This window comes from Lethenteron reissneri, chromosome 40 (genome assembly GCF_015708825.2).
Source record: "Lethenteron reissneri isolate LAM-NWPU_2019-01 chromosome 40, ASM1570882v1, whole genome shotgun sequence".
In the NCBI taxonomy this organism is placed as follows: Eukaryota; Metazoa; Chordata; class Hyperoartia; order Petromyzontiformes; family Petromyzontidae; genus Lethenteron; species Lethenteron reissneri.
This window is the reverse complement of record NC_083818.1, coordinates 7,445,063-7,459,922: the sequence shown is the minus strand read 5'-3', so window position 1 is coordinate 7,459,922 and position 14,860 is coordinate 7,445,063. Positions and strand designations below refer to the sequence as shown.

The 14,860-nt window shown below is 48.4% G+C and overlaps 1 protein-coding gene across 3 annotated transcripts; it reads left to right on the top strand.

Moving 5' to 3' along the window:
* The first annotated feature begins 394 nt into the window (after positions 1–394).
* Positions 395–12,284, top strand: LOC133352312 (thrombomodulin-like). Of its 3 annotated transcripts, XM_061567892.1 has the most exons (3): positions 395–658; positions 8,553–8,624; positions 9,069–12,284. In XM_061567892.1, the coding sequence occupies exon 3, from the start codon at positions 9,185–9,187 to the stop codon at positions 10,640–10,642; it is 1,458 nt and encodes a 485-aa protein (XP_061423876.1). In that variant the 5' UTR covers positions 395–658; positions 8,553–8,624; positions 9,069–9,184; the 3' UTR covers positions 10,643–12,284. The 3 variants fall into 3 exon arrangements, with proteins under 3 accessions (XP_061423876.1, XP_061423874.1, XP_061423877.1); XM_061567890.1 differs by lacking the exon at positions 8,553–8,624; XM_061567893.1 differs by lacking the exons at positions 395–658; positions 8,553–8,624 and adding an exon at positions 8,650–8,668.
* Positions 12,285–14,860: the final 2,576 nt, after the last annotated feature.

The window sequence follows — 14,860 nt, the reverse complement described above, 5'->3', positions numbered from 1 at the left end:
ACTAACACACACACCCTAACACACACACCGACACACACACAGACTAACACACACACCCCGACACACACACACTAACACACACACCGACACACACACACTAACACACACACACCGACACACACACACTAACACACCGACACACACACCCTAACACACACACACTAACACACACACACTAACACACACACTAACACACACACACCAACACACCCTAACACACCGACACACACACACTAACACACACACACCGACCTACACACACACACCAACACACACACTAATACACACACACCAACACACACTAACACACACACACTAACACACACACACCTACACACACACCGACACACGCGAGCTGTGACGTCACATTCACTCGGCTCCTCCCCAAAGCCGCTCCGCGATTCAAGTAGCAGCGGACGACAGGCGGACGGGACACGGAGACGACGCGGACGACAGGCGGACGGGACACGGAGACGACGCGGACGACAGGCGGACAGGACACGGAGACGACACGAGGAGGTGGAGACGCGGAGACAGAGGTGGTGGTGGTGGTGGGGGGGTAACAGAGGGCGAACAACAGCACCGTGCAGTGGAAGACGGGAAGGAGATCGGCAGGAGAAGGAGCGCATACCAGTCGGGAACAACAACACCCTGCGCAGTGAGTGGTGGGACCCGCGCGAGTGAATGGGTGTGAGTTGTGTGTGAGTTGTGTGAGTGAGTTGTGTGAGTGAGTTGTGTGAGTTGTGTGAGTGAGTTGTGTGAGTGAGTTGTGTGAGTTGTGTGAGTGAGTTGTGTGAGTGAATTGTGTGAGTTGTGTAAGTGAATGAGTGTGAGTTGTGAGTGAGTTGTGTAAGTGAATGGGTGCGTGTGAGTTGTGTGAGTGAATGAGTGAGAGTTGTGAGTGAGTTGTGTAAGTGAATGTGTGAGTTGTGTGAGTGAATGAGTGTGAGTTGTGTGAGTGAGTTGTGTAAGTGAATGTGTGAGTTGTGTGAGTGAATGTGTGAATGTGTGAGTGAATGTGTGAGTTGTGTGTGATTTGTGTAAGTGAATGTGTGAGTTGTGTGAGTGAGTTGTATGAGTGTGAGTGAATGAGTGCGAGTTGTGTGAGTGAATGAGTGCGAGTTGTGAGTGAGTTGTGTAAGTGAATGTGTGAGTTGTGTGAGTGAATGAGTGTGAGTTGTGTGAGTGAATGAGTGTGAGTTGTGAGTGAGTTGTGTAAGTGAATGTGTGAGTTGTGTGAGTGAATGAGTGTGAGTGAATGAGTGAGTTGTGTAAGTGAATGGGTGCGTGTGAGTTGTGTGAGTGAATGACTGTGAGTTGTGAGTTACGTGAGTGAGTTGTGTGAGTGAATGTGTGAGTTGTGTGCGTGAATGTGTGAATGTGTGAGTTGTGTGTGAGTTGTGTAAGTGAATGAGTGAATGTGTGAGTTGTGTGTGAGTTGTGTAAGTGAATGAGTGTGAGTTGTGTGAGTGAATGAGTGTGAATTGTGTGAGTGAATGTGTGAGTTGTGTGTGAGTTGTGTAAGTGAATGAGTGAATGTGTGAGTGTGAGTTGTGTGAGTGAATGAATGTGAGTTGTGTAAGTGAATGAATGTGAGTTGTGTGAGTGAATGTGTGAGTTGTGTGAGTGAATGAGTGTGAGTTGTGAGTGAGTGAATGAGTGAATGTGAGTGTGAGTTGTGTGAGATGTGAGTGTGAGTGAATGAGTGAATGAGTGAGTGAGTGTGAGTTGTGTGAGTGAGTTGTGTGAGTGAGTGTGAGTTGTGTGAGTGAGTGTGAGTGAATGAGTGAGTTGTGTGAGTGAGTGTGAGTTGTGTGAGTGAGTGTGAGATGTGTGAGTGAGTTGTGAGTGAGTGTGAGTTGTGTGAGTGAGTGTGAGTGAATGAGTGAGTTGTGTGAGTGAGTGTGAGATGTGTGAGTGAGTTGTGTGAGTGAGTGTGAGTGAATGAGTGAGTGAGTGTGAGTTGTGTGAGTGAGTGTGAGTTGTGTGATATGTGTGAGTGTGAGTGAATGTGTGAGTGTGAGTGAATGAGTGAGTGTGAGTTGTGTGAGTGAGTGTGAGTTGTGTGAGTGAGTGTGAGTTGTGTGAGTGAGGGTGAGTGAATGAGTGAGTTGTGTGAGTGAGTGTGAGTTGTGTGAGTGAGTGTGAGATGTGTGAGTGAGTTGTGTGAGTGAGTGTGAGTTGTGTGAGTGAGTGTGAGTTGTGTGATATGTGTGAGTGTGAGTGAATGAGTCAGTGTGAGTGAATGTGTGAGTGTGAGTTGTGTGAGTTGTGTGAGTGTGAGTTGTGTGAGTGAATGAGTGAGTTGTGTGAGTGAGTGTGAGTTGTGTGAGTGAGTGTGAGTGAATGAGTGTGAGTGAATGAGTGAGTGAGTGTGAGTTGTGTGAGTGAGTGTGAGTTGTGTGAGTGAATGAGTGAGTGTGAGTGAATGAGTGAATGAGTGAGTGAATGAATGAGTGTGAGTTGTGTGAGTAGGGGGAGCGGCAGTGTCACGGTTAACCCGGCAACCCGAGTCAGATTCCCGTTCAAGGCCAACACCGCTGACGATAATTATCTAAACCGGTCCTGGGCCTCCCCTAGGTCGACTCAGCCTCAAATGAGTACCTGGTGCGATGTGTAAACATCGCCAGTTGGGAGACAAAGGCGGCCGGGCGTGGTGTTAGCGGCCACCCCACCAACTCGCTAAGCCGTGTGGGTCTTAATCGATTTGTTAGCCTCCACGGCGCATTCCCCATCAGCCTCGGATGTTTGTCTTTGGTTGTTAAAGGCCGGGTCACTAAGGGCAACAACGCAACATCAACAACTTCTTCACCAGCAGACTGATGATCCACGTGTGGTAGACTGCACTATTCGATGAAGTCATCGATTAGTCCGGAGGTGATCGGTTTTATTACTCGACTAATAGGATAACACAAAAATAGTTGGGGGGTAAAAAAAAAATCTCACCGATTGTCACGTGTGTGCCGTTGGACGGGAGGTGATGGAAGAGACTTTGATCACTCCATGAGCATCATCATCCGAGTCAAGCTGAGCGTGGTTTGTTGGGGGCAGAGGTTGGGTGGGGGGGTCCCGTTTTCGGGAGACGACTAATCGATTGATTAATCGATTGCGGCGTTTATGTGCGATCAATTAATCGATTATGTCACATATGGACGCTTATTTAAGACCGTTTCTCTTCTCGTCAGCCAGGGCTGTACGATTGGGATGCGGGGCAGTGGCCAACGTGGGTGATGTTCTCTCTGCAGTCAATACTGCAGCCTGTACACCTCTTTACACACTGTATGTTGAACTTCTTTCACACCGTACGTAGCCAACCGTGCTAATCGGAGGCGGGCACAGCCCGTGTGCATGTGAGGGTGATTTTGCCATACGCGAGCCACTGTGGTGTTGTATGCGATTTGGTTTAAACGAGTCACCCGCTTTCGGCCGTGAAGTTATACAGATTCGCCTTTTGGCGTCATCTGGTCCAACCCATGTGAGACTAGGCTCTAAGGAAAGCTGTCTCGGGTGTGGACCAATCAACTTCAAGGACAGTGCATACATTATCAGAGTTATGTTCTTTGTTTGCATTGTGACTGCAGGCATTGTGGTCTATGCAAACATGACTCCTTGTAAAAAAGGTGTCAGTTTTGTTGCCAGATAGAAGGGTAAAAAAACAATTATCATATTTTTTACTGGCAAATGAGGTTCCAATGGTGTTATACAGATTCATTTCCTCTAGGTCCTCCATCGCATCGTATGATCCACACCCCTCCCTGTATAAGTGGTTGTGTTGAGTGATATATTGCATATCGTTTTTTGCTGCTGCATGAAGTACATTAGTAACCAGACTGCCTGTCTAAGAAGGATACTTCACCAGGAATGTAAAGCCGTGTAAAAAGTCAGTGCGATTGTTCCAGAAGTAATTTTTAAACTTTCGACACTTAGGAATGTCTTTAAAATATATATATATGCATAGGTGTGACACTTCTGAAGAGACCCAGAAAGTTAAAACCAGTCAAGAGTTTGCCTTGTTTGAACAAATATTGGTCGAAAACCCAATAGGCCAATAAACTAAAATCTTTTCTAAGTCCACTTAAAATCAACATTTCTTACTACCCACCACAGTGTCCGTCAGCACATGAGTTTTTCTGCAGTGTTCTTTTTTATTTACGGTCTCCAAAAGTTGAACTTGCATGGATTCCTGCTTATTGATAGCATCTGACAGCGGCCCAGCATTTGCTTATAAGGTCTAGCTGCTGATAAGAACCCAGAAAGTTGAAACCATTCCACCTATTTGCCTTCATAAATACACCCGTCAGCCTACGTATGTTATGAGTAACAATACACACAAGAGGTTACCTCTCGAGCCTAGGCAGGAGAAGGTGCAATTGTGACCATAGGTCACGTAACATCAACGCGCTGCTTGCATAACGCATACGCTCCTCGATTAGAACACCGGAATAAAAAATAGTGGCCATATTATTTACGGGTGCCGTACGACAATAAGACGACTGTATTAACGAAACTAAAGCTATTTTTTATTGTTACAAGGTAAGGCCCCCTGAGCTCTATAGCTCTTTTTCAAAAGTTACCTGGCCGCAAATGATAGCTCAACGAAACGACTTATGTGGAAATGTTTAGCAGCCAAATACTCTTAAACGCACGTGTCTAAATATGCAGGGAAAACCGGAGGATCCGAAGAAAAATCCACGCGACCACGGGAAGAATATGCAAGCTCCAAATATACAGCAGGCGTCAGGGTCGGGATCGAACCCACGACCTCCTCCATACCAGGCGAGGTAGTTAACATCTCACCACCATGGCGCCATTTTACGTCTAGGCATGGCACAATCAAAACTGCAAACGAGGTGTCGGAAATGTCCTCATTAGGAATCATCAGTTCGGTATAGCCACCATGGCTTGCCACAGCCTCGCGCCTCAGGGCCTGTTGTGGATAATTAATCATTTAGAATTAATATGAACCCTGAACCGAGGTTCCTGTATGAGGAGAGAGGCTTCCGCTTCTGAACAACCATTGTGACACTTTGACAATTGAGATTTGTGAGTCACATTGGGTTTACGCCCCTATGAGGTACAAACAAAACCCCTGAGACAATAGCATGGGAAATATAATAACATGTTGAACTTCTTTCACACTGTATGTAGCCAAATGTGCAAATTGGAGGTGCGGGGAAAGGACAACAAACTAAACTCAAAAAGTAGTTCTAAAGAAATTAGTTTGCCTGGCTCTGCCCTGACCGCGCCTCCCTTCTCAAACCCGCTAGCAGATTCCAGGGGCCTCCAGATGGGGTCCTCTGTGACCCTTACCCTAGTTCCCCCCTCTACCCACACACCGTGCACGCCCTCACTGGCGTGTGTGCTGTGTCTGTCCACCACAGTTTCCGCTGTTGTCCACCAGCCGACGCTATTACACTACACACCTATCGAGAGCAGCGCCTGCGCTAGGAGGGTGCTGGGGGTAGGGCCCTTCTCTACATTGGGCCCTGTTCATTCATTAAATCCTGATTTGGCAAATCTGCCATGTACTTAGCTCGTTTATGAAACCAATTTTCAAATCTAAGAAACCTAAGGCGTCCATGTAAGTGCCTCTTCACTATCCCAAGAACAATCATTGGATTAGGTGACAAATCTTTGCTGCTGCTGCTGCAGCACCAACGCTTTGGAACAACCTTGCTTCCTCCCTTCAAAACATACTTTGAAGCACTGCTAGATACAGACACTTTTGCAAATGTGATGTATTACTTTGATCCTTACCCATGTATCCTTACCCATACACTCCTATCGCGTTTTTGTTGTTGTAACTTTCTGACCTGCCCCTACTGGACGACATCTGTGAAAAATAACTTTATAGCTCATCCGATCCCTCCAGGATAAATACATATTCTGATTCTGAATGGTCCCTGTGGGCCGGCGCGTCACTGTTATGGTGGCACCCACACACAACAAGTCTCCTACCCCAACTCCAACTCACACCTCCATCCAACAGGAGCTGGAGCCGGTACCCGATCGTGAGCCTTTTCATTGAGGAATTGGTGGACACGCCATCGCACATCTCCCTGCCTGCCCCTCAGATCATCAACGATTGCAGTGGACTTCTCCGTTTGAAAACGTTAGCTCGTGTCACTGGAATGTAGCTATGCTTGTGCTCCTGGTTCCTTCTGCATGGAAACGCTCATTCATTAGCTGACCGATAATACCTTGGATAGAGCTGAAGCAATTGTTTGGCACTGGGTAATCAAGTTGAGAATTATTTTATTACGTTTTATTTTTAGTGCGAATTATTTTATTATGTTTTATTTTTATTATTTTATTATTTCCCTTCTACGTGACTTTACCGAAAGAACCAAGAAGATGAATCCCCGCAGTCACGAAAGTTTTAAATCGAAAGTTGCTCCCTTTCTGCTTTTTTGTGGTTCCTCGTGCCTCTGAGTCGTTCTCTCTCTATGAGAGTGAGTGAATACTGTGTGTGCTACAAGTTTAAATGATTGCGTCAGTATTGTATAAGCCAATGAACGTGTGAGTGATTTTGCCCCAGGTATACTGTGCGTGATTAGTGCGTTGTGCTTCAGTTCCTCATGACCTGAGTGTGAATCCAGGCCAGAGATGACATCAGTGGCAAGTTATGTCTGAGCCGGACGTGGTTCAACAAACCGCCCCTTCACTAACCTCATCAACGTGATGAAGTATGGTCTTTAGGAGGCCTTCATTAGTCAGCGGATCCACACAGCGGCTGTATATCATTCTGATTATTATGAACAAGTTGGAAACAGCTGCCCATGCATAACACAGCTCTGTGTGGAGCAGTCGAGAGCGCATTTACCCCTTTGCAGTGCCCCTTTGTTCTACGATCGGCTGCATCTCCCCACCACCACAGCACATTGCCCCCCTCCCTGTCACTGCTGCTAATGACTACAGCCACAATGTTTTCTTGCCGGTTCCCCCGTGAGTTGTCGACTTGGGACAAATGATTTTGTCCACCCCCCTCTCTCTCTAATGCTGCTGCTGCAGTTTCCATTGTGCTATGAAACCACATGGGTGCTGTGGAATCAGGTACAGTGTTTGGTAGAGAGAGAGAGGAGAGAGATTCTTTGGAGCTGTTTTTTGAATGCAGAGGTGAAGTGCATGAGGGTGCATGAGAGCAGAAGTGAGAGAACTAGAAATAAAGTTTACGGTCATTCCAAACAAATCAGCTTCTCTCTAACGAATACTTGAATGCACAAATATACAGCTCCACTTTTGATTTAAAGCTTTCGTGACTGCAGGGATTCATCTTCTTGGTTCTTTCGGTAACGTGACTTTACCGAAAAAACCAAGAAGATACAGCTCCACTGTCAATCCGCTGCTGGATGTAGGGCTTCCCAAACCGGGTTGTTCATGGAGGTTGCTTGGTCATACTTCCTCGCGCTGGTCAGTGCAGGTCGGTGGAAATAGGGGGGGGGGCGCAGAACCCTTTCGGACGTCACTCTCACCGACTTGAAGCCGAGAGTCGGAATCAAACTCGGATCGACGACTTGATCCGTGCTGTGCACTAACCACTGCGCCACCATCGCTCCACCCCACGCACAATTGAGTTGTTCGCCATAACGAGAGTAGTATTCAGGGGTAGCTGTATGTACAGTGCGAAAACCACCACCGCCCTTTACCCGACCCACATGGTGCGCGTGGCTCCCGGCTGTTACCTGCGATTACGAAGTCATCGAACAAATTAGTCAAACCCTCTCTGACTCATCCCCTGTGCAACCCCTACGCCCATCCCCGCTGAGGCTGTCTGGTCCACGTTGCATCTCCCACTTGGCCCAACTTAACCCCTGCGTGACCCCTATTCCAGTGCTTGGTGGCGTCTGTCTTGTTGTCGAACACTAGTGGCCACCGCTCTTTTTAAATCCTTTATATTAAGTTCACTTGCTTGCTTGCTTGCGCGCTTACGACCGTGCAAATCTTTCGGTCGTTTTTTAACCCACTTCCCGTGATCCAATCGAGCTGACATTTTGCACACAGACTCGTTGTGCGTGACAATTTATTTTTGTGAATTTTTTTTTCAAAAACGTTACACTTTTTAGAAAAAAATAAATTATATTTAATTACCAATTGCTTAATGGTGGCAGGCAATCATCTGACCCATAGGTGGCAGCCATCTCAAGCCAGAGGATGAGAGGACTCTAGCCGCCACACATATAAAGGATTTATAGTGAAAAACTTTGTTTTTAATGGTTAATTTTTAACCCTTCTCTCAAACAGGGTTTCTCAGGCGCCAGTCGTCACCGACCCACAGCCATACCTCTCACCAAGTTTACCAATTTACCTCCGTGAAAATGCAAATTGAGCGGTTACACGCCGCACGCACCTGATGATTGAAAAAAAAACTTCCGACGTATCATATGATTTAAATTAAAATTGAGACCTTGTAATAAACACTCGAGTTTACTTTTGGGCCCCTCGCGTGACGGAACGTCTCACAGGATCGGAGAGCAGAGTCCTCTTTTCTTCACCCTAGGGGGACCCCCTATTGGCAGCTTGCCCCTGTGAACTTGTACGTGTGTGTGTCCCAGGCGACGTAGAAAGGCGCCGGGTAAGAAGCGCTTCGTGGTGGAGCAGTCGCACGTTCTCCGCTTCTTACAGAGGTTCGGAGTGTTAAACCCAGCGGGCGCCCTGATTAATACTGCCGGTATATTAGCCATAAGCGTGCACCATACGCTTCACGTTAAACATCCCCGTGACGTTACGTGGAAAGAGATTAAGCCACGTGTAATTGCATCACAGTCCAGATTTTATACATTTCTCGAAAAAAAAATAATTTGGAAAAACCACTTGGCAGCATCGCCACCCCAAGCCTGGGAGACTGGTACCCACTGATATAGGCCAGTTGCTGTATACACCTTGTGACACACAAGGACAGCTGCCCCTGGTGGTCTGCTTAGCTAGGCTTCAGCAGGACATTTGCTTGGTTGGGATGAGATGGCGCTGGACGTTTCTGAGGTATTTAAGTGTCCTAAAAATCCAAATCCTTATCCTAAAGTGTATCGGATTGATTGCGTGACACCCATTGTGCATTGCTTTTTTTACAGGATTACATCTGAGCCGTGTCACACATCCGATGATGCCACTCGCCATCAGATCCACTGAATAAAACAACGCAACAAACCAGTGAGAAGGAAAGCACTAAAAATATACAACTAAAATCATGCCTGTCGCCGCATTCCTCCTGCTGGCAACACTAGCGCATCTTCCTCCAGCGCTGCTGCTTCGCGACGGCCACTCGTGCGAGGACCACCGATGCTACTCCGTGCACCTCTCCGCGCGTCCGCTGACCCTACGGGAGGCTTGGGGCCATTGCCACAGGATGACTCGTGGACGGGGATACTTGGCGACGGTGCGCAGCCCCGCCGAAGCACGGCAGCTCAGGTCCCTGCTCGACACGGTCGCTCCAGACTCCCCCACCGAGCTGTGGCTGGGCCTGCGGAGGGACCGGCGGGCATGTGAGGAGCTCCCTGGTGTGGGGGGGCCACTGCGGGGATTCGTCTGGACCATGGGAGAAGGAGCTGAGGGGGGTGCCGGCGCCGGTGATGGAACCTATGCAGCGTGGCAGCAGAATGAACCAGCGCTGAGCTGCTCACTCGCACACTGCGCCACCTTGTCACGCGCGGGCAAGGGGGAAGCGCGGGCGGCCGTCGTGGAGTGGAGGCCGCGCTACTGCGCCGACGCAACGGGTGTGCGGGGCGTCGCGTGCCGCTGGGCACAGGAGGGAAACGGCGGAGAGCGGCGGAGGGCCGGCGGCCGTGGAGAGTGGGAGGGAGAACAAGGAGAGGGGGGATGGGTAGAGGGAGCTGGGCGAGAGGGAGAGCGACTCAGAAGGGACGCAAATGCTTGCCAGCCGGGCTACGCATTCAATGCTGTCTCCAACGATTGTGAGGACGTGGACGAGTGCGATGACTTTCATGTGTGCGAGAATGGGCTGTGCGACAACGCGGAGGGCTCCTTCACGTGCGACTGCTTTCCAGGCTATTCCAAGGTGAATGACACGGCGTGCGAGGATGTGGATGAGTGCCAGGAGGACCACTTGTGCAACCAGTGGGAATGCATCAACAGGAGCGGCTCCTACGAGTGCAGCTGCCCCGCCGGGTACAAGCAGCACGCCAATGGCCTCAACTGCATCGACGTGGACGAATGCTCGGACAGGAGTCGGGGCGGATGCGCGCACGCTTGCGTCAACTTGGAAGGTAGCTACGCGTGCGAGTGCAAGTCCGGTTACGAGCTGGGGCCGGACGGGAAGTCGTGCTCGGAAAATCCAGCTGTCGTGGTCACCAGTTTGGAGTCGACAACGACGACGACGATGGCGATGACGACGACGACGATGATGATGACGTCGAACGAGATGGCTCTGCTCGCCAATGCTCAACCATCGCCGGGTGCTCTGTCGAAGGGTCCTGCGACTGGCCCGCTTTTGTGGCTGCTGCTGGGCACAGTGTCACTGGCGGCGTGCGCGATGGCCGGCATCCTGCTCTACCGCCGCTACTACCGTGGCAGCCGGCGGCAGAACAAGGCGGCCAAAGATGGCACCAGCGTCGCGGACGGTTCTGTGCGCGGCCAAGACTTGGGGCCGGAATCGCGACCACTTGCTGCGATGGAAGTGTCGCTGTGATGCGAACGGCGGCCGACGATAAGCCTCTTTTTTTTGGGCGCAAGTAGGAAAAATATACGGATAGGCCGGGACAAATTGTCAGACGTACCGCGAATTGTAATGTAGGGTGTTAGCTGCGAGGAGGCTGGGAGATCACAGTTAAAGTTTGTGGGTTTTCTCCGGTTTCTCCAATTTGCTGCCACAAGAAGCCAAGCACGAGTTGGCCAAATGTATTGTATCGTGGACCTTAGATTGGCATTTGCTCACATATCAGTATATAGCTGTCGTTTTTGAATCTCACAAGCAGTGAGGCTGTTCATCAGTTTTATGAAAGTAAGACTTAGTGCCTTTGTATGTATGTATGTAAGTTGAACTTCTTTCGCACTGTACGTAGCCAACCGTGATAATCGGAGGTCATTGACCAAATCGCTCGTAATGCGCCCAACCTCGCCAGATCTCCAAAACTGAACAGGATTGAGGTTGAAAAGTGCATGGATGGGTGACCACCGTGCATAAAAACTGGTGTTGTCTGCTGCTGTGGGGCGACGTTGTTAGCAGAGGGAAGTGCAGCAAAATCAGTTGTTGTACCCTACTTCTATGTGCCCTGCCTTCACGAACACACACACTGAACAGCCTGGTATATTAACCCCCATGACCAGCACGGCATGGGGAGGCCTTCATACAGCAATGGATTGACAAGAGGGCTGCACGTGTACACAAGTACATGACTTCAGAATCAGAATATGTATTTAGACTGTAGGAATCAAATTAGCTCTGTTTCACAGATGTCCAGTTAGGGCGGATCAACAAGACTTGAAAGTGACCCCAATGTAGAGAATGTTGCATAATTTGGCTAACCCGTAAACTGTTGAAAGTCCCCTGTGTATCGTTGCTTCAACAAGAACATGCAAATCTTCAAATGCCCATATCTGTGTTTCCGCCCAAATCATTGGGAAATGTGGCCAATGCCGTCAGATCTCACAAAGCTAAGCAAAAATTAGCCTGGACAGTGTTTTAATGGGTGACCACCATGCACACCAGGTCACCCACTGGGAACTAGGGCTGAACGATTAATCGATTTCAAATCGAAATCGCAATTTGAAACAATGCGATTAGCAAATTGAAAAGGCTGCAATTTTTTGCGATTTGAAAAGTAATTTCTTATTGGAATTTTTTATTTTTTATTATTATAACTTTATTTATTTAAATTAACACTTGTTCTATGTTTGATTGTTCTATTTCAATTCAAACATTTTAATAAATATATGTTGGAAGCAATTCATATCTTTTAAGTTCTCATCCCTGCATTGAAATATATAGAGCTGTTCATATTTTGATGGAACCATGTGGTAATGCTCCATCACATGTTTTAAATCTATTACACAGTGAATATTGAACTGAAGCTTGACTTAAAAAAATGTAATCGCAAATCAAATCGCAATATCTGTCAGAAAAATCGCAATTCAATATTTTCCCCAAATCGTTCAGCCCTAATGGGAACATGCAGCTACGAGCTGGGCACACGAGGGCAGTGCAGCAAAAACTATTGTTGTGTACAGTACTGTACTTTAATGCCCCCTAGTCTATGCTGCCTGCCTTCACCGACCCGTACCGTAATGCATTTGGTCAAATAATATCAATAATTCTAGATTTGAAGCTTTCGTGACTGCAAGGATTCATATTCTTAGGTTTTTTCGGTAAAGTCACGGAGGTAAAAACATTAAAATTAAAAAAAGTAAAATAAAATAAAAAAAATACCTACGTGACTTTACCGAAAAAAACCTAAGAATATAATATCAATAACCCACGCAGTGTGGGGAGGCCCTCATCCAGCAGTGTGTATTTTGGACTTCTTTCACGCCGTATGTAGCCAACCGTGGATAGACAAGGGTGCTGCGCGTGTACATTGTATTTGGAGGCTCTGCACTTCACATTCTGTGCGACATTGATGTGAGACACCGCATCCGTGATTGGTTGGGGACACAGCTATCCGCCTCTCTCCTCATGCTACCATGCCTGGATCTGAAACAACCCTGTAGCAGAGGTCGCAAACGGGTTTTGATTCTTTAGTCGTACCCGTACCCGGCCGCACCAGGGTCGCAAATGGGTACATACCGGCCGGGTACGGGTAGCCGTTCCCTATACGTACCCTACCCGAAATGAGTGACAAACGGTGACTCACCAGTGACTCACGGCCTACCCGTACCCGGCCGCACCAGGGTCGCAAACGGCTACCCGTACCCGTACCCGGCCGGGTACGGGTAGCCGGGTATCGGGTAGGGTACGGGTATCGGGTACCCGGTTGCGACCTCTGGCCTGTAGTGTTGTGGAAAGCAGGGGTGTGAAGGGGGGAGGATGATGGAGGCTTGGTCCCCCCTTCAAAGTCTGTTTCAGTATTCAAGTCCAATAAATTTTGGTACAAATTTTCAACCCATTGTAATATTTGCTCGCATATCTTTCCTTTAGTAGGCATCATACAACGTTGTTTAAAATACGTTTACCTTCGATTGTGTTGTATGTATGTTCAACTTCTATCGCACCGTACATAGCCAACGGTCGAACCGGAGGTGCGGGGTAAGGACAACAAACTAAACACAAAAAGCAGTTTTTTGTATGACCCCCCTCCCATCATCTACTTTAAACAGGCTTTATCTGAACCCAAATCTTCTACAACAAAACGTCTAAACCGCAAAGTGACTTCGGCATTTTTCCGGCTCTTTCCATCCAAACGGAAAGAGTGTCTGTGCATTTGCTCTTGTTCGTTCGTCGAACTTAAAAACTGAGAAGCTGAATTGTGACATGTATAGACGACTGCAATCGGCACAGAGGACGAAACCGAGATTGGTTTTCTGCATGAGGTGGCCGGGTGGCTCAGAGGTCGGAGCTCTGAGCCGGCACCGCTCACACATCCTGGGTTCAAATCCAGGCAGCCGCCTGTGATTGCGCGCTTTCGGATGTGCTTCTGCCGTCTGGAAAGCTCTTCCTTCCTGTGTATTAGGTACCCACTGGAGCTATGCACTTTTAAATCATCTAGATTTAAAACGAATTTCTTTAAAAATTGCTTTTTGTGTTTAGTTTGTTGTCCTTTCTCCACACCTCCGATTAGCGGGGTTGTCTACGTACGGCGCGAAAGAAGTTCAACATACATGAAACCGGGTTCTCAAGTGTAGCTAGTTGATAGTCTCGGCTCGGTCACCAATGACTAAACAAAAAAAGTTCCATCACAATGAATTTGCTCTGCGATTTATGTCGGATGAAATCCAGAGCTGAGAATTACAAATATCAATTTGATTGATAATTGGTTCTTTACCCTTCTATCTGGCAACAAAACTGACACCTTTTTGCAAGGAGTCATGTTTGCATAGACCGCAATACCTGCAGTCATAATACAAACAAAAGAACATAACTCTGATACAGAGTTAGTTGAGTTGTGCGCCTTTTGGCGTCATCTGGTCCAACCCATATGAGACTAGGCTCGAAGGAAAGCTGTCTCGGGTGTGGACCAATCAACTTCAAGGACAGTGCACATTATCAGAGTTATGTTCTTTTGTTTGTATTATGACTGCAGGTATTGCGGTCTATGCAAATGTAGGGGTTATTACGGCAGAAACGGCGGACAACAAACACAGGGCTGTCGGCACTCACATACACGGGGGGTCACACCGACGTCCGCATCAGTTATTGCCCACGCCCCCAGCCCTCGGAGGCGATCCCTATAAAAGGTGGAACCCAAAGAGCTCGAGGCAGTTCGACACGAAGCTGACCAGTGAAGATCCAAGACTCGGAGATTAGGCCCTGGGACTCCCCGGTCTCGCCGTCCTTATAAGGGCCGAGCCGGGTAAGCCAGTGGCGCGGCCCAAGAGCTTCCAGACCGCTGCCCTTATCAGGGCAAGGCTGGTTAGCTGGTGCCGAGATCTGTGCTTGCCAGGGCCAGATCAGTCAGCCTCCCGTAGCCCAGTAGAGGAGGACTGGGGGACAGGACAGAGGGCTTAGTACTAGGGTGGGTTTCCCATAGTACGGGTGAAGGGGCCGATACCCCTTCAACTATTGTATCTGTCCCGGAGTTAATAAACAGTGTGTCTCAACTTCCTCATCGTCTCCTCATCAACTTACTACATCTGGTGTTGGAAGTGGGCCAAGCATGGATACGAGACGGAAGACTCGTGCCCAAGACCCAGGAGAGGATGACGACGAGGGAGGGGCAGTGCAAGACATCGCCGCCGACGTACCTGCACAACT

What these genes read in the sequence shown, in the direction of transcription:
- LOC133352312 (XM_061567890.1), top strand. Translation starts at nt 9,185, where the DNA reads ATGCCTGTCGCCGCATTCCTCCTGCTGGCAACACTAGCGCATCTTCCT.